General features: G+C 35.5%; 1 protein-coding gene across 3 annotated transcripts; it reads left to right on the top strand.

Moving 5' to 3' along the window:
- Positions 1 to 3,271: 3,271 nt before the first annotated feature.
- On the top strand, positions 3,272 to 8,690 carry LOC113765468 (mediator of RNA polymerase II transcription subunit 4-like). 3 transcript variants are annotated; one of them, XM_027309663.1, is made up of 3 exons: positions 3,272 to 3,443; positions 3,532 to 3,634; positions 7,179 to 8,690. In XM_027309663.1, exon 3 carries the CDS (start codon positions 7,208 to 7,210, stop codon positions 8,438 to 8,440), a length of 1,233 nt encoding a protein of 410 aa, XP_027165464.1. In that variant the 5' UTR covers positions 3,272 to 3,443; positions 3,532 to 3,634; positions 7,179 to 7,207; the 3' UTR covers positions 8,441 to 8,690. The 3 variants fall into 3 exon arrangements, with proteins under 3 accessions (XP_027165464.1, XP_027165463.1, XP_027165462.1); XM_027309662.1 differs by having other exon boundaries at positions 3,535 to 3,642; XM_027309661.1 differs by having other exon boundaries at positions 3,535 to 3,634.
- The last annotated feature ends 9,358 nt before the right edge of the window (positions 8,691 to 18,048 follow it).

Consider the following 18,048-nt stretch of genomic DNA (forward strand, 5'->3'; position numbering starts at 1 on the left):
TCAGCAATACATATAGATATAGATACTAAACGATAGTTATGATAGTGAAATAGTTTTTACCTGATATAACATGTTGTTGCACTTTTAGCGATCATTTGATTTATTGTTGGACCTATTCACCTAAATAAAATAACATCTAAAATTATGGAAGTAAGTTTCCTATCTAAAATAGTAAGTTAAGTGTAATAGATTAGTAACTTTTATACCTCAAAAGGTAAATTGGAATAAATATTAAACTTAATTTTTAAATAAATAGATTACTACTTGATATCCCAAACTTACTTTTAAAAGAGTAAGTTTAGTTCAAATAACACTAAGTTTTTATACATAAATAGTAATTCTTACTAACAACATGGCAATAAAAATGATTAAGGATCAAAATTTACCATTTTTTGGAATGCATGTACAATTTTTACATTAAAACCTTATCTCAAAGTAGTATTAGTAAGTTTATTTGAAATAATGATAAGATGTTTTTATTAATGATTAAAACTTAATACCTTAGTTAGTAAGCACTTATAATATACCTTAGTAAGTTTAATTCAAGTAATAGTAAGTTTTTATACATAAATAGTAATTATTACCGATAACATGGATTAATAATCAAGATTTATTGATTTATGGGACGCATGTACTATTTTACTTTAAAACTTATCTCAAACTAGTATTAGAAAGTTTATTTGAAATAACGATAAGATGTTTTATCAATGATTAAAGCTTAGTACCTCAGTTAGTAAGTACTCATAATATACTCGTATAATACATGATTATAGGTATAATTAAAATTTTTTGTACTTATATATTTTAAAATACTATGAAAAATAGTATGAACTAAACCTACTCTCCAAAAAGTAAATTTCGGATATGCACTAGTAATTTATTTTTAAAAAATTTAAGTTGCATATTTATTTCAATTTACGCTTGAACATACATCGATCGGTGCTCTCTGGATGCGTCCAAACTCCAGTGAATGTCTTTAAACTAAATTCTAATCAAAGTAATATCCAAAATGTAATGATTCAGAGTAAAATGCCCATAAAACTTAGTACAAGGATAGCTAGTGTGAATATCCGTGCTATCCAAAATATTTATGTATTTTACATAAATGTAATAATTAAGAGTAAAATGCCCATAAATAGATAGTATTTTGTTGATGTAATGCCCATAATCCATGGCCCCAGGATGGCTTTGTTTAGTAATTAGTACTGCTTATGCTTCCTCACAAATGTTTTATTCTTAGACCCTTTATATTTATGTTAATTTCGTGACATCCCAACACATTTTTAGCTTCTGCAGTATGCAACATTTCCAAACCCCGGTTATAGGTCACCACCTGCTTTTGTAGAAATATTCCCTTCTTGATCCGTACTTGTCAGGTTGCAACGTGCCGCCTTCTTTGCCATATGCTTTACTTTCCACACCTCTTCTTTGACTACTAAACATACCGCAACAACATCCTTCGTTAATATCTGAAATGTCACCGTAGTTAACTAACAACCTTGAAGCAGTTTGGAAGCAATTGCAATTCATTTGTTCCATCAGGCAAACAATAACAATCTTTTTAGGTTGCTTTTCTCTTCTTTTACACCTTTGCAAGTCATGCCAAAAAACCCAGTTGCTGGAGTTGAATAAAAGACCAACAACAAACTCAGCATAGGCTTTAAGATTCTCAATTTCTCAGGCCCGGATCAATCATGATTCATCTCAACTCTAATGTACAGCTGCCTGCCTGCAGATATTAGGGACTATAGAAAGTAGAAACTGATTAACCTTCAAGTTTATCCCTTTTAATTAAACAGTCCATTTCAACTTGCATGCGTATGTCCCTACTTTGTCTATTAAGTACTCTTATCATGTTTGAACTGGTGATTGACATGTGCATCCTGCTCTTAGAAATCAAAACCAACATTTCCTGCTACCAACCAATAAGAAGAGTCGCGTGATCAAGTATTTCTGGGCTCTTGAAGAATTCCCATAGCATATGCCTCCCTTTAAATGATTGTATGGAGGGCTGCAGTGAATTTGAACAACGTTAACACGGCTTTCATTCAATATCACTCAAACTTGAAACTCTAGCATCTTGGTGCCAGGACAGGTATGAATGTGTTTGTTGATGGTCATCTGACCTTCATGTAGTCAAGACCATGGTTCAAAGACTCGGCCGAGTCATCACCGGAACGGAGTTCTCCGTTTCGATACCGAGGCGAAATGATTTCGAAATACAATGAATCACCGAGAATTCAGTCGAGAAGTCGCTGATACCGATAGAAACGACCGAGTCATCTTGAGTTCATCATATTTTGTTTATATTATTTTGTTTCTTTTGCTAATTTTTTATTATTTTTGTTTAGCATACTTTTTTTATATTATTACAAACAACTTTTAGAATATTAAATGCTTCAAAATTTGCGTTTCGTCGAGACGACGATCGATATATCGGATCGATGATGTGGAACGGTCTGAGCTGCGACCACAACTGTAACCGCAACTTTGAACCATGGTCAAGTCTCAAGATTGAGTTTTGTCCTTGGTCCTTGCCAAATTCTGGTTAGATGATCATCAACAAACATGTTCAGAGCAACCTGCAAATTAGCTTGCTTTGACACTTCATCCAAATTAATCAACAATTTGTTGGATCAGATTGCAACATGATAATAAATTTCTCGTGATAACCTTATCTATCAGCTATTGAATGAATTTGTAATTCATCCATTCCGTTTCTTTTTGCAGGCCTGCCATATTTTTCTCTAAGCTGGGATGTAACGCAAGCCCAACAAATCATGCTTGTTCAGATTCAGCTGTGTACCTGCACACTCCTGCTCTTGGTTAGCATTTAGTATAACAAATCTTAAGCTTCAATATCATTTTACTAGTGGATCACTCTCAATTACTTGCTAAATTTTAATTTCATGCTGTATCATCAAGCTCTTACCAAGATTAATTTTTTTTTTCACTTCTTCAGCTAAATAATTACTAATTAGCCGGTTTTCAGTGCATTTTTGCATCTGGATCAATTGCTGCTGTTCCTTCTTCGAAACAAGTTTGGCCTAAAGATCAGGTATGGAGTTAGTTTCCTATTCTTTCATTCTTGGGTTTTCCTTACATTTTGATTTTGTTCCATGGATTTTGCTTATGAATATATATATATATTTTGTCCCCGGACGATTTGGCTGCAAATTTTGATTCACTGATATAAGTTTAAGGGCCTGTTTGTTTGGCCAAAAAACATTTACTCGAAAACATTTTCCAAAGTTTCCATTGTTGAGAAAATGATTTCTGGCGGCATCTCCAGAAACACACCCTCTTCTTTTCACAATCTTCAACTGAAAAAGACGATTGAAGACTATCCATAAAAGACCATCGGCAGCGACATCTCATCGGCAAACTAATCCCTCTTCTTCGCTGACGGCATCTCCAGCTCCGGCGAAGGCCCACTTTCAGAGGTAAGCTACTCCTTCAATTAGGTTATTCTCCTTTTAAAAATCAGCAACAATTATGATCTCTCTCTCACTTTTTTTTTTCCTTTAAAAGCAGCCAATATCAAGGCTCATCCCCACTCTGCCGGCGACATCTCATCCCCGTTCCTGCAACAGCATCTCCAACAAGGGTGAAGACTCCTTAAGTATTTCCAGAGGTATGCTGGTCTGTTATTAGTTCTTTTTCCTCCCTTTTCCTTTGAAAAATTGTCTAGAATTACTGGTGTAGATTCTTGAAGTTGGATTGGAATGAATTTTTGTGGGTTGCTTTTGTTTTAGTTTGTGCTTACCTGATTAGGGTTACATTTGATTTGATTGATGCTAATGAATTAATTTGGCTGCTGAGTTTTGGGCGTTTTATGATTCTTGGAGTCTGATTATTAATCTTGGCGCTTTTGTCTCGACCCTCTGACTTGCTCTGAACCCTGGTAGGGTAGGGTAGTGTTTTTCTTACAATCTGGTGAGACCATTTGTAAAAGTTTTAGTGCATTCATCGAGTTTGTGAAGCCACGGGCTGATTCTTGCCATAGCTGCTTCATTGAAAAGGGGTTAATTAATAATATAAGTCAAAACTTTGAAACCAAAAAAAAAGATCCTTCCTCCAATTCTATCGGAGCAGCCTTAAACTTTTCAGTTCCATTAACTTAATATAACCGTGGAAACACAGAAGGCTTTGGATATATTCCCAAATCAATGAATGTTTTGACATAGCAGCAAGCGAATCACCCAATGGCAATGACGACTCTGTCGTAAGATGATCACTCAGGTTTGTCGTCTTGGCAAATACAAGAAACCACAAATAAGTACTCTAGTAAAGAAGATGCAGCCAGAAGTAAAACCGGACTTACACAGGACATAGTCCATATACATCATGGGGAACTGGGGACAAAATCACCAAAACAGAAAAAGGTACTTGCTGGGTTTATCTTGTTGGATTGTTAAGCAATGCTAGCTTCTATAAGGGCTGCACAAATCTTTTATTTATAGCAGTACTTATCAGCGTTTAATTTCAGATAGACTCATGAATTCCTTTGGTCCTTTTCTTGAGCAACGAATATATTGATGGAGGTCTTGTTGGTTGGCAAATTTCAAAGTCTTCATTCCCTGTCAATGCTAGGCTTCGTAGTTCTCTGAAACGTCAAGAAGATTTGGAAATGTTGCAGCACCTTTCCCTGTTTCTGATGATATCTCTATCTGTCCTAAATCTTTTAATCTTATCAGTTATCACATGTATCCTGCTTGCTTCATCACTCGACTTTATTTCCAAGTGCCAAGTTCCAACTTGTAGAATATCAAGAAAAAAACCTTATTCTGGTCCATTTTGGCATTTTCAAGTTAGAAGTTTTTGTTTTTCTAAGGAGTAATACTTGTACATATTTAGCTGAGGTTATGTCCCTAATTTTAGAAGCATGTAAAGCGAAAGTCACATTGTTTAGACATTTAAATAATAAGTCTAGAACTTTTAGACCAGGACAAACAATGAGAGAGAGCACTTGATTGCCCATTTTCTTTCAAATTAATCTTACAATTTGGTTCCTCCCATGATTAAGATATCTGTGAATTGAAACCCATTCTAGAGTTAGTGTTTCACCAGATTAACATTCTCTCTAGTAAAACAATGACATCAAATCTTAGCATTGTAAAGTTTTTATTGGATGAGCACAATATAGTCAGGTGTACCTACAGTCGAATATTTGGCCCTAAAAAAGACCTCAATGATAGTGCATTGCACTACCATTGAACTTCAACAAATATATTGCCATCATGAATTCATACACTTACTAGTTCTTTATTTTTACATAAATAATATAGTCAAAAGCTACCTTCTTGGAATCTGATTATTAATTTCAGTGGCTTTTATCTATTGGGAACTTGCACATGCAATTCTGACTATCTTTAAAGATTTGGGGTGGAGAGTTGCTTGACTTGGGCATTCAGTTTGTTCATTTGGAGCAGAGTTTGTTCTTTAGGATATGGACTATCGAGGAAGTTGTAATTGAATATGTTTGTTGCTGTTGTTGATGGATTATCATTTTGTCCTCCTAAGCTTCTTGTGGAGTTCAATTGTTGGCATTTGCTGGTGTTCTAGTGTTGTATACTAGTTTGTTTAGAGCAGTGTCCTTTAATGATTTTCGTGAAGCTGCACAATGGACATGGGAGCTTGGACTGTTTCATTATGCTTACATTCTTGTTTTTGTTGTAATCAGTGGTTATTGCTTGTACTATGATCAGATGAACAAGATGTTGATTGTGACTATTTAAAGACACTAAGCAATTTTTTCTTGGTGGAAACTGACCCTTGGAGAGTGCTCCGTTTCTTCTGTTTAGAGCCATAGTTGTCAAAAGAAGACATAGTTGTTAGAATCAATGTTGCAGACCTGACTGCATAGTGTTGGCAATAGCGGTGTTGGTGTTGCTGCAAGTTGTGTATTGATGTAAATTCCTAGGATAAAGGTTTCAGTTGTGATTATTTCTGATTCAAAGGGTGTGGGTATTGGTAATGGTTGTACTGAGGTATTCTGCTTGGCTTGCTGCTTAAGTTGATCATCTGCTTACATCAAAGACGAATTATTCTTTCTTCAATTTTGTGTCTTAAATGGCTGCATGTTTTGTGGTATTATGCTTGGCTTGTTGCTTAAGTTGGTCCTTAAAGAAGATGATAATTAGTTTTAGTTACCTGATACCAAATATCAAGTTGGTTGATGACCTGGATGCATATTTTGTGGCAAAAATTATTTATGGATTCTAGTTTTTACAGCATAAATAAAGGTTGATTTGGAGAGAAAATTGTACAGCTTCCTTAGTTTTGGGTTTTCGAGAAGACGGTGCAGCAGTTGAAGAACTAAGTTTTGTATACTTGGACCATGAAAGTCGCCTTCTAAATGTCTTGGATTAGTCTTTACATATCCAGAGATAAAGCTTTTGAGAATAGGAAAATATTTGCAACATATCAACAAACACTAAAAAAGGAAGTCGGAAAATATTTTCACTGGCAAACCAAACACCAAAAAATTATGAAAAAGGGAATTTGGAAAATATTTTCACTAAATAACCAAACACCGGAAAATTATGGAGAAGGAAGTGATTTTCCAAGAAAATGACTTCGATGGCCGTCCAACCAAACGGACTCTAAGCTATCTGATTTTTCCATGTTTTACATAACTCAAACTAAGAGGGATCAGTTGGCGATTTTGCTTGTAGAATGTAGCACCAGTTAAAATTAGCTTGAACAACTACAGGTTGACATCTTATTTGGTTTCTTTGGTTTTTCTTCTTAAAATACACTATGGAAAGAGGAAATAATTGGGTTATAGAAATGGGAAAAAATCAAATATTAGTAAATATGTTTCCTCAAGTTGATATTTAATGAGTTGCTATTACTTTGGATGTGGAATTGATGAACACAGCAGCCAGGAGGCATAGATACATAAAATTGTTGATGGATACAAGTCCTTTCAAGTTGCATTCTCTTCCCCTTTTGTCTTATCTCTTCTATATGGCAAATTGTTGATCAAAATGAACTGAAACAAGTATTCTTTTGCCTTGAACAATCTGGTTCTATCAGGACCAATCTATTTATCCCTTTTTTTCCCCCTCTAACAAAGCCAGTGTGGTGCCTTGTTCTATTTGGATTCTACTTGTGGTTAGATTGTACTTAATTGAATTCACTTGTAATTGTTTTTTCTTTTTGGGATGATTTAGGTTTTGCTGAAGGTGAAACTAAGTGAAAAATGCTCCAGAATGTTCCACATCAGATTGTGCAATCTCCGGCTCGGCTAGGCTTACCAAATCCAAATTCACCTTCTCTTCAAAACGCTACTCCGGCTAAGTTTGCCTCCCAAGCCCAGCAATCTCATCCACCCAATCAACAGTCAAATGCATCAAGCATTATTCCAACTTCTTCAACACTTCTTCCTCTCCTTCCCCCTCTGCCAAGAGCTCAGTCTATTCTTCTGCAAATGTCCTTACTTGCCTCAAGACTCTTTGATGTCTCACCTAATAGGTCGCATTGGATTAGCGCATTTCGAGGTTCCCTGCCCTCCTTCTTGTCTTCCCAATCCCAACCTTTGACATCAACTGCACCAGATTCTTATCCTTCTTCCTCCAAAGAAATTCTCGCTCTTTTCACAAACCTTCAAACTCAGCTATTTGAAGCTGTTGCAGAGCTCCAAGAAATTCTTGATCTTCAAGATGGAAAACAGAAACTCTCGCATGAAATCAGGTCAAAAGATGCTGCAATTCTTGCACTTGCAAGCAAGCTCAAAGAAGCTGAGCAGGTTCTTGACAACCTTGTGGATGATTACTCGGATTATCGCCGTTCAAAACGGTCCAAGTCAGAAGATGTTGCAGAAGATTCTTCAACCACCACTGTGGCATCTCAGCTGAAGCTTTCTGATATATTGTCATATGCCCATAGGATAAGCTACACTACTTTTGCACCACCAGAATTTGGTGCTGGACAGGCTCCTCTCCGTGGGGCACTCCCACCTGCTCCACAGGAGGAGCAAATGCGGGCATCCCAACTGTACGCTTTTGCTGATCTCAATGTTGGTTTACCAAAAACAGATGAGGATAAGAAGAAAACTATTGAGCCATTGATCGAAACTCCTGTTGGGCAACCAGCAGAGCCAAATCCACTTGCCAATCTTGCTGGAATGCAGGGTCTGCTTCCACCTAATATTTCTGTGCCATCAGGATGGAAACCTGGAATGCCCGTGGAGTTGCCCAGTGATCTACCAATTCTTCCTCCACCTGGTTGGAAACCTGGTGATCCAGTGGCACTGCCCCCATTGGATTCTCTTCCTGTACCTCCTAGAATTGAAGAGCAACAACCTCAGCATATCCCCCCTCCGATGCTTACAAAGGCACCCGAGCCTATACAAGTTCGGCATGTGCAGCTTGACATTGACGATGACAGTAGTGATTATAGCAGTGATGTTGGTAGCTCTGACAGTGAAGATTAGTCCTTAACTCCAATGCTTTTATGTCATTGTAAATTCTGAAATGCTGCGTAGAACATCTTTCAAAGAGGATTGAAGTTGCTATCTCTAGCCTGTACTTTCTGCTGATGAAATTGAAGTTTTACTAGAATTCTGCAATTCCTCAAAGGTTGTCTAACTGTGTTTGCATACCTAGAATATCCTTTCAAGTTGCTGAACATTTCTCGCAATCCGTTCAAGTACTGGTTTTGATTGTAAGGTTATTGGAAGCCTGGTTGAGTGAGTATGATCTTATAAACTTTTGTGATAGTTGATCATCTTCCGGACAATCGTATATATTGTTGTGTCTTCTGCAAGATAAGGAACGAATGAAAGTAGAAAAGCTGCTTCTTTCCTCAGTCAATACATCTAAGTACTTCTTGTTTTGGCAGAAAGGTGGGAATTTACGTAGGTTACTCCATACATCCTAACATAGGAATATTGTACTCAGGTTCGCACTACTCAGTATAAGGGTAGCTATTAGTGTAGCTGTAAACATTAAAGTATTTTCCACCATAGTCGCTCTAGAATCTTGATGCTTGATTGACAAACGTTTGTTAAATGAGATGTAAAAGTTATCAATGAATATGTTGTCATCGTAAACATTGGTTGCTTTGTCATCGTATAGGATATAATTTGATTGATGCACCTGAAATCAATGGGCTCTCCTCCTAACTCGAAGGAACTTGCAGCTGGCTGCTTTGAGGTCGCTTTTCTCTTCTTTTACACCTTGCAAGTCATGCCCAAAAACCCTGTTGCTGGAGTTGAATAAAAGACCAACAACAAACTCAGCATATCTCAATTTCTCAAGTCCTAATCAATCATGAATCATGATTCATCTCAACTCTAGCGCACAGCTGCCTGCCTGCAGATGCTAGGGACTATAGAAAGTAGAAACTGATTATCAATCATGAATCATGCAGTGAAGACTCGAGACTGAGCTTTGTCCTCGGTCCTTGCCACATTCTACTGGTTAGATGATCATCAACAAACATATTCAGAGCAACCCCCAAAATCAGCTTGCTTTGACGCTTAATCCAAATCAACAATTTGTTGGCTCTGATTGCAACACAATAATAAATATCTTTCTCATGGTAACCTTATCTATTAGCTATTGAATAAATTTGTAATTCATCAATTCCATTTCTTTTCGCAGGCCTGCCATATTTTTCTCTGAGTTGGGATGTAAAAAGAGCTCAGCAAATCATGCTTGTTCAGATTCAGCTTTTCAGCTGTGTACCTGCATACTTCCTGCGCTTGGTTAACATGTAGCATAAGAAATCCTAAGCTTCAATATCATTTTACTAGTGGATCACTCTCAATTGCTCACTAAATTGTTAATTTGTTGCTGCTAATTATCATGCTACATCATTAGGCTCTTACCAAGATTATTTTTTCCCTTCCTCAGGTAAATACTTACTAGTAGTAATTACATCGGGTATGGAGTTAGTTTCCTCCTATTCTCTTTATCTTGGGTTTTGCTTACATTGATTTGTCCCATGGATTTTGCTTATGAATATGTCTTTTTGGGATGTATGTTCTTCTGGGATTCTCAATTGTCTTTGCATTAATTTGTTATAGCGGTCAAGCACACTAGTTTTTTTCTCCCCCTTTGATTTTGGTCTTGAGTTGTCCCAGGACGATTTGGCTGCAAATTTTCATTCACTGATGTGAGAAACTCATAACTTTAACCTATCTGATTTTTCCATGCTTTACATTACTCAAACCAAGAGCGATTAGTTGGCGATTTTGTTTGTAGAATCTAGCACTAGTTAAAATTAGCTTGAACAACCACAGGTTGGCTTCCTTTTTTTTTCCTTTTTTTTTTTGTTTCTTGGTTTGTCTTCTTAAACTACAATATGGAAGCAGTGCTTTCAGATTCGAATCAGACCAGTCGATCAAACTGATCGAACCGAGAACTGGCCAGACATCAGTCCGAGCTAGTTAAAAAACTTGGAAATTAAAAAATACTGAACTGGAGAATTAGGTTATGGACTCTGATTTGATATTTCAAGAATGTAAGGACTATTCCTGTTGAAACAGGTTGTCTTATCATCTTTGAGGGGCTATTTCCTTGGCAGTGGCATTCTAACTTCAAATAGATCCATCAAAGCTCTCCAAAAGGAAGATTCTTTCTGGTTCTGTATATGGAGAAGGTTTAGTTACAATTCAGAATGACTATAATGCTTTCTCCTTTTCTATATTCAATTGGTGGGCAACTTTTGATCTAGTGGCATCTTTTCTTATGTTGTAGGCAATGACAAATCTAGTTTGAGGGTTTATAGTTAAGTATTGGAAAATATTCATGGTACAGTATAAAAAGAAGAGGGTGGAATCTATCTTCTTGAGGCTTAGAGCTCTGCTGCTGCAACAAAGATGAGGTACACTCCTTGAAGAAGCGCAGAGCTTCCCCCGTGGAGGCCAATTGTGTATTTTGTCCGCCCCAGCTTCGGTTGCTTGGAGGGGGGCCTCCCCAGGATTCGAACCCTGGTCCCTCTGTATAAGGATCTTGGGGTTGAAGTTCTGGTACCACTTGAGCTACTAGCCCAAGTTTCACATTAATTTCAACAATATTACGAACCTCCTCATTGGGGTCACCTAAGTTTTCAAATAAAAAATATAACTTTTTTACAAGCATAATTTCAACAATTTTGTCCTGTCCAGCTGAGCTACCCAGCTCAAAATAAACAAAGCTCCAAAATTTCGTCAATCCATCCCACGAAAACTAATGTGAAACTTTAAGACTCACTAAAATAAGAAATTAACTCGAAAATTCCAGAAAATTTTGACCCCAATGAATTAAAAAAATGTCAAAAAATGAAGAGTATCAATGTTGCGGATAAACATTACAAGGGCAACATAGGAGCAGAGAGTGTAAAAGATCCTATCTTGCTTTGGATTATGCAGTTTCTCCTCCTCCAAAAAACACTGTGGGTCTTTTTTAGGAGGAATTCAAGCAATTGTTTTAGAAATTAGCAGACAACAGGGTGTGAAATGGGAGTGATTTTGTGGAGTGATTCTGTGGAGTGAAATGGCAGTTCTTTCGTGGAGTGATTTTTTGCATTACCAGACAACGGGGAAAGGGTTTTGGAAATGAGGAAAGTGAAATGGGGATTTTTGATAAAAATGAACTTTTCATTAATAATTTAGGCGGGATAAATTTGATGCTATTTGACAATGATGCTCCATCCGTTTCCAAAATTTTTATTTTTTTATTTGACACTCAATAAAACGACGCCGTCTTATTTAGCTGATATAATTTGGCGACATGGCTTCGTTTTGTCCGTTGATGATGGCCCGTTACAGACAACCGCTCCGGCCCTTCGTCCGTAAGTTCATTATTGCTTCAGACTTGCCAGCATAGACTCACTCAGTCATCCTTTGTTTAGTCGAAGTCTTTTACACTTTTCGTACACTGCTTAGTTGTTTTTTTTTTCGTACAAGTCTGTCTGCTCATGAAAAGAGGCAAAAGTTTGGGTAGATCAGATTTATGAGGCTAATTGATTGAAATATAGATACTTGCCAAAAAGTTCCGTCAAATGTGGTCCATCAGCTCCGTGGTATCATTCTATGCCTATATGGCGTGACAGGCAGCAAATTTTTTTTTTTTTTTTAAAGTTGTTCTGGCCGTCGCGCCATGTTGGAGCGACGGTCAGAGCTGTCAGAAATTTCTGACCGTCGCTCCTATATGGCGCGACGGTCAGGAATTTATTTTTTTTTTAAAATCTTCTGACCGTCGGTCCAACATGGCACGGTCAGAAATGTTGTTGTTTTTTTTTTTTAAATCCTCCTCCTCAGTAAAAAAGAAAATTTTTTCTTAGGGTTACATTTACGGTTAGGGTTAGGGTTTACGGTTATAAATAATTTAGAATTTGTTTTAATAAAAAATCCTTCAGCCCGGCGATTTAGAAATGTTTTTTTTTAAAAAAATCTTTGTCCAATTCAATTGGGAATTCGGCAAAAATTTTTCTGTAAAAATTATTTAAAATGAAAAGTTTTAAAAACAATACATTCAGTTTGACAAAATTTTAAAAACAAACATTGGGCTCGCAAGAATTTTAGCATTTTAAAGGAGATTAGATTTAAAAAATTTGATCTATTTGTTAAAGGATTTAGGGAATTCTTAAAGAATTAATGTTTACCATTTTATCAAGCTTAAGTTATATAACATGCGTAATGTTATGATTTGTTAAATTTAAAAAATAATTTGATAATATGATTTAAATTGAAGTGATTGCGTAATGGATGAAAGTATTGCTTAATATTATTATGATTTGTTAATTTTAACTTTATTATGTATCATGCACACAGAATGTTAAAGGAACCGTAATTGTGTCAAAAAATGAAAAATTATAATATGAATTACGATTTATATATTTGAATTTTCATATAAAATGTAATCGTATAAAAAGATTAATAACATATTTGTAGAAATGAAGAATTATTTGCGTGTCATTATTTGATATATGATAATTAGTTTTAATAATTTAATCTATTAAAATAGCTGTAAAACGACTAGTATTTATTTGTTTTGTAGGTATTATCGTATAGGGACCCTTCTATCCAATTATAGGGTTTAATAAAATAACTTGTACTTCTTTATTTTGAAAATGTTTAACGTTATTCAAATTAAAAGTGATTGGATTAAACAGAAAAAGTAGACAACAAAATTAAATTAAATGTCATGTGAAATGCATTAAATGGATGAGATATAAAACATCGTCAAAGACAAAATAATATCAATGTCTCGCAGTTTTCATGCCTTTACCCTTAGATTCCTGACCGTCGCGACGGTCAGAAATTTCTGACAGCTCTGACCGTCGCTCCAACATGGCGCGACGGCCAGAACAACTTTAAAAAAAAAAAATTTGCTGCCCGTCGCGCCATGTAGGAGCGACGGGCATACAATGATACCACGGAGCTAATGGACCACATTTGACGGAACTTTTTGGCAAGTATCTATATTTCAATCAATTAGCCGATTTATGACTCCACTCGTAAATGATAAATTGAGTGGTACAAAATTTGTCACATTATACCTTTTTATTGCCGTAAAAGAGAGCAAAAAAAAAAAAGGTTACCAAACACCAAATGAGTGAAATTTTATTCCAATGCCAGCCCAAACAGTAAATGCAAGCAGTAATTTCTCAAGGTTAGACTAAAAACACAAAAGTAAAAAATAGCCTAAAAACACACAAAAAAAAAAAAAGAGAAAACGCGTCTGCTGCCATGGATGACCGTGGAAATGGTTGCAAGTTCCTTTTCAATCCACCCAGACTGAATTATTGAAATGGCCCAGTGACTTCATTATTGGTTCAAAGGAGTATCATTATTGTGGGTTGCTTTTCAATCCCACCACCAGGGCTGCATTATTGAAATGGCCCAGTACGTGAATTATTGTTTTAGACTTTTGGGCATAGACTCGGTCAATCTGAGATAATAATTAATGAACTGGCCACCACAAAAATGAAAAATAAATGGATAGATTGATAAAGGAAAAGGAATAAAGGATGCACTTTGGTCAAGCATTTTACACTTGGTTTTCTGCTTCATTTTTTCTTGATCAAATCCTAATTTTTGATCTTGCAAAATTTACCCTTACAAATCTCGATCACCTTTTTATCTTCTCAAATCACCTTTTTATCTCACATACATCACATCACATCACACAAAATGCTACAGTAACTAAACCAAACAAATCATCCAAATAAATTCTTATCCGAACAAACAAAAGTAAAAAAATAGCCTAAAAAAACTAGAAAAAAAAAGAAGGTAAAATGTATTTAACAAAACGCGTCTATCATGGATGACTATGAAAATTCTTGTAAGTTCATTATTAATTGCTTCAGACTTTTGAGCACCGAGCACAGCCTCTGAAATTGAGGTTTAGATGGTGAGAAATTGAATTCCAACTTCCCTAAGTTTTCTTTTCCCTTTTCTCGGTGGAATTGAATTCCATCTTGATTTTTTGTAGACATTCAGGAACATTGAAAATTATCCCGTAGACATTTAGCTTTTGCTTAAGAAACCATCATCCTACTTTGCCCGAATATTTGGCATCTGATTTTCTACTCAAGATAAAGTAAGATGATTTTGAGATTCTTGAAAATGAAGGGACATTTTCTTCTTATTGATTTTGTGCACAATTGCCAAACAACTAGAGTAGTATTGGTTTAGAAAGTAAAGTAGATCTTGGCAACTTTTTGTTAAAGTAAAGAATTCATTTCCTTTCCTGTCGTGTCGTGTCTATCACGTGATATGTTTGTCGGGAACCTTTTCTTCCTTTTCGGGTCATTACACAGCAGATACATTTGTCATCAGCTTTCTTATTCTTAAATCTGTAAAGAAATTTGATTAAAGTTACATAGGATTTTGGATGAATCTATAGTCAACTGGATAACGTTGGTGGGGTTCAATGCTTTATTGATCATTCTTGTTCCATTAATTATGATACCCTATCCAAATAATTTGTCTATCAAATTCCATCTTAGATGCTAGACACGTTCAAGAACCTAAAGAAATCATCCCGCTAGCTCTTTGCATATGAAATCATCTCTTAAGTTTTTGCTAATTGTTTGATAATCAGTCAGCCACTCGAAAAACGTGCAAGATTGAGGAAACATGAAAACCTTCACTACCATGATCAAATTGAATGTAGTTACTAGTCACTAGTACATTAAATCATATGCATTTCCTGAGGATGGCTTTCTTCTAAGAAACAATCCAACGTCAAAATTTCGCTATTTGAACTTTGTTGAAACACAGCAAAATTTTAAAAGTTTGCAGCAGATTAAGCAGATGAACAGTGCATCTACACATATGTTAATATCTACATTGTTCAGTTTAGTTTCTAAGCATGTAATTTTAGTATCTAACTTGTTTCGCTAAGAATTTTTAATGCACCGAGATTAATCACAAACATGAAATAGTTAAATAATAGTAGTACACTATCATGACTATAACAATAACAATATAACATAAAATAAGGAGTCCCTAATATGGCTGATGATTTAGGTTATAAGACATGGCAGTTTAGGATTAACGTGTCAATTCTTATCTTTTAACAAGTTACTAATTGGTTAGTCGTATCAACTTGTGGGTTGATCTAAAAATACCCATTTTATTACACAACGAGGAGACTAATTTTTTTACGAGTGTTTCAATCAAGTTTCTTTCAAGTCATGTTAATGTTGTGTCATCATATCCAAAAGTGCCATGTCTAGTTATTTCTTATGCAATGAATAATCTAATCAGCTATTTTATTTTCAATGAAAGGATAAGTTGATAGTCGGGTCTTGAGAACATTAATCAAGTAACGATGAGGTTCCTGATTCGATTCTAGAGACCCTGTCTCTCCCCCTCCCTCGTATAAGGTTTGAATTCTCCTCTTGAATAGAAAAAAATTCACCTTTTAAAAAGTCAAAATATCTAAAACATTTTTTTTAACTTTTAGTGTCAAATCTAAAAATCACCCTTCCATAGTGCAAATACAAAGTGGAAAAATAGGGACTTAGCAATTGAGTACATATGGCACGAGATAATCAAGACACTAAGGTTGTGTTTGGATTGCATTTTCCGTCATTTTTCATGGAAAAATTACTGTAGCGATTTGATATATGTGAGGAAAAAAGGTGATAGGGAAATGTGATCACGGAAAACGACAATATTTTCCGACGGAAACAAGCAATCCAAGCAAGGCCTAAAACAATAATCTTAGATACTGTACTGATAAATGACCATAACAAGCACTATTCATGTGCGAGGCGTACCACATTTTTACTTTTTCTTGTGTTCTGTGAACAAATGCTACGTTTACTATCACCAACTTATTGTTCACATGAAACAACAATAAAGGCAAAGACGCATCAGCCTGCATTAAACTAACAAATGTAAATGTGTTTTAATTTTGTGCATAAAAGTCACATTTGTGCATCATTCCCTAAATGAATGCAATGACATCAAATTAATACTTGCAAATCTGAAGGATAAAAATGAAGGTTCAACTTTTAACACTCGAAACTTATTAAGATAATCCACCTAAGCAATTTAAATATTCTCAGATTAGCTCAAAATGTGGGTAAAAGTTTGGGGACATGGTAGGAGCAAATAAGAAAATATTTGTCATGTACATTAAGGGAGAAAGTAATTTAAGGGAGCAGTTAAATTATTCCAAATGGAATTCTGTAACCTATTCGGGAAAAATTACAGATTAAAATAGAAGTTCTCATGGAAAAAAAATGTTGGAGATACTTTATTAGAAAATGCTTGCTAATACAAGAATTGCCATTAAATTTGAATAAACATATATTCTCCTCCATTTATCCCATGAAGAGAATGCTCAAATTGGAATGAGCATAGTGTGATGGTACCACTGATTTTGATCAGAGTAGCTAAGGAGGTAGAGAAGAGTGACAGAGAAAATAGGGAAGGAAAGAGACGTGAGAGGGAAGGGATAGTGAAGGAAAGAAGAAACTGAATTTGTTGTATCTGATTGCATGCCCTTTCCGTCCCCTTGAGGCTTATTGATACATTTCTGCTAAAAGGTATTTAAAATATCTCGGGTCATTACACATAGATTCAAATGCAATGTGGTGTTTTCTCACTGTTTTGGTAGCAATATCCTTTTTTTCCCTTCTTTTTTGGTTTCAAAAAGGGATGATTTGTAACTAAGGTATCTCCCTCACATACAAGAATATTATGGTACGTTACACCAACTTAGAGTTACCCTGGTTACATGATTTTCCGTACATAATTGCAGATACTATATATACTTAATGGCATATCTTTCACCTAAAGGATTAGGATATTTTTATTGAATTAAGCCAAAGATGTTTTTATTGCTGTTGGTACAGAATAACAGGGTGACCCTTCAAATTGGAGCAAGAACTTTAACTCATTTCGTGCCACAAGGAAGCATGAGAATCCAAGGGACCCAAATAGAAAACCTTTGGAATAAAGTAAATTTGGATGCCATCAATATAGATTGCAGTGTAGTTACTTTCGTCTACAAAAGCGGTAAACCTCAAGCCACTGCAAGAATAGATACCGATCAATTTCTAACAAGTAAGGAAAAGGCTAAAAGCAAACACTAAGGAAAGCACAGAAATGATTGCCTTTGGAATCTTTTCTTCCTGCTTTTATTATCCCTTCTTGCAGCATTTGCTCTATCAGAGGAAAAGAATATTGAAAAGCTTCAACTTCAATTTAATTACCAAGAGAAAAGTTGAAACCACCACCAATTTGTGGACTTGCCATTTCAACCACTTAATTCCTCAGAGAAAAACTTCAATTTTCGATCGCGCCTAGCTTCCCTGTAAAACCCCACTCAATAAAAAATTCATCTCTCTCTTCCTTCGCTTCACAACAATCGTTCGACGCTGCTAGCAAGAAAATACAGAAGCTATCCCATCTTCTTGCTTCAAGATCAGGTGATCTTCCCTTTCATTCATAGTTTCTTCATATTATGGGTGCATTGACGTGGGGTATATGATGGAATTCCTTTTTGTCTTATGAATTTCCATAATTACTCAATGAATGAAATCTAAAATTTCACATGTATCAGTTGTTTACTAGATACTTGATTGTACTTTTTG

Source organism: Coffea eugenioides, chromosome 3 (genome assembly GCF_003713205.1).
Source record: "Coffea eugenioides isolate CCC68of chromosome 3, Ceug_1.0, whole genome shotgun sequence".
In the NCBI taxonomy this organism is placed as follows: Eukaryota; Viridiplantae; Streptophyta; class Magnoliopsida; order Gentianales; family Rubiaceae; genus Coffea; species Coffea eugenioides.

Coding starts and splice junctions, on each gene's coding strand:
- LOC113765468 (XM_027309663.1), top strand. CDS start 7,208: ATGCTCCAGAATGTTCCACATCAGATTGTGCAATCTCCGGCTCGGCTA.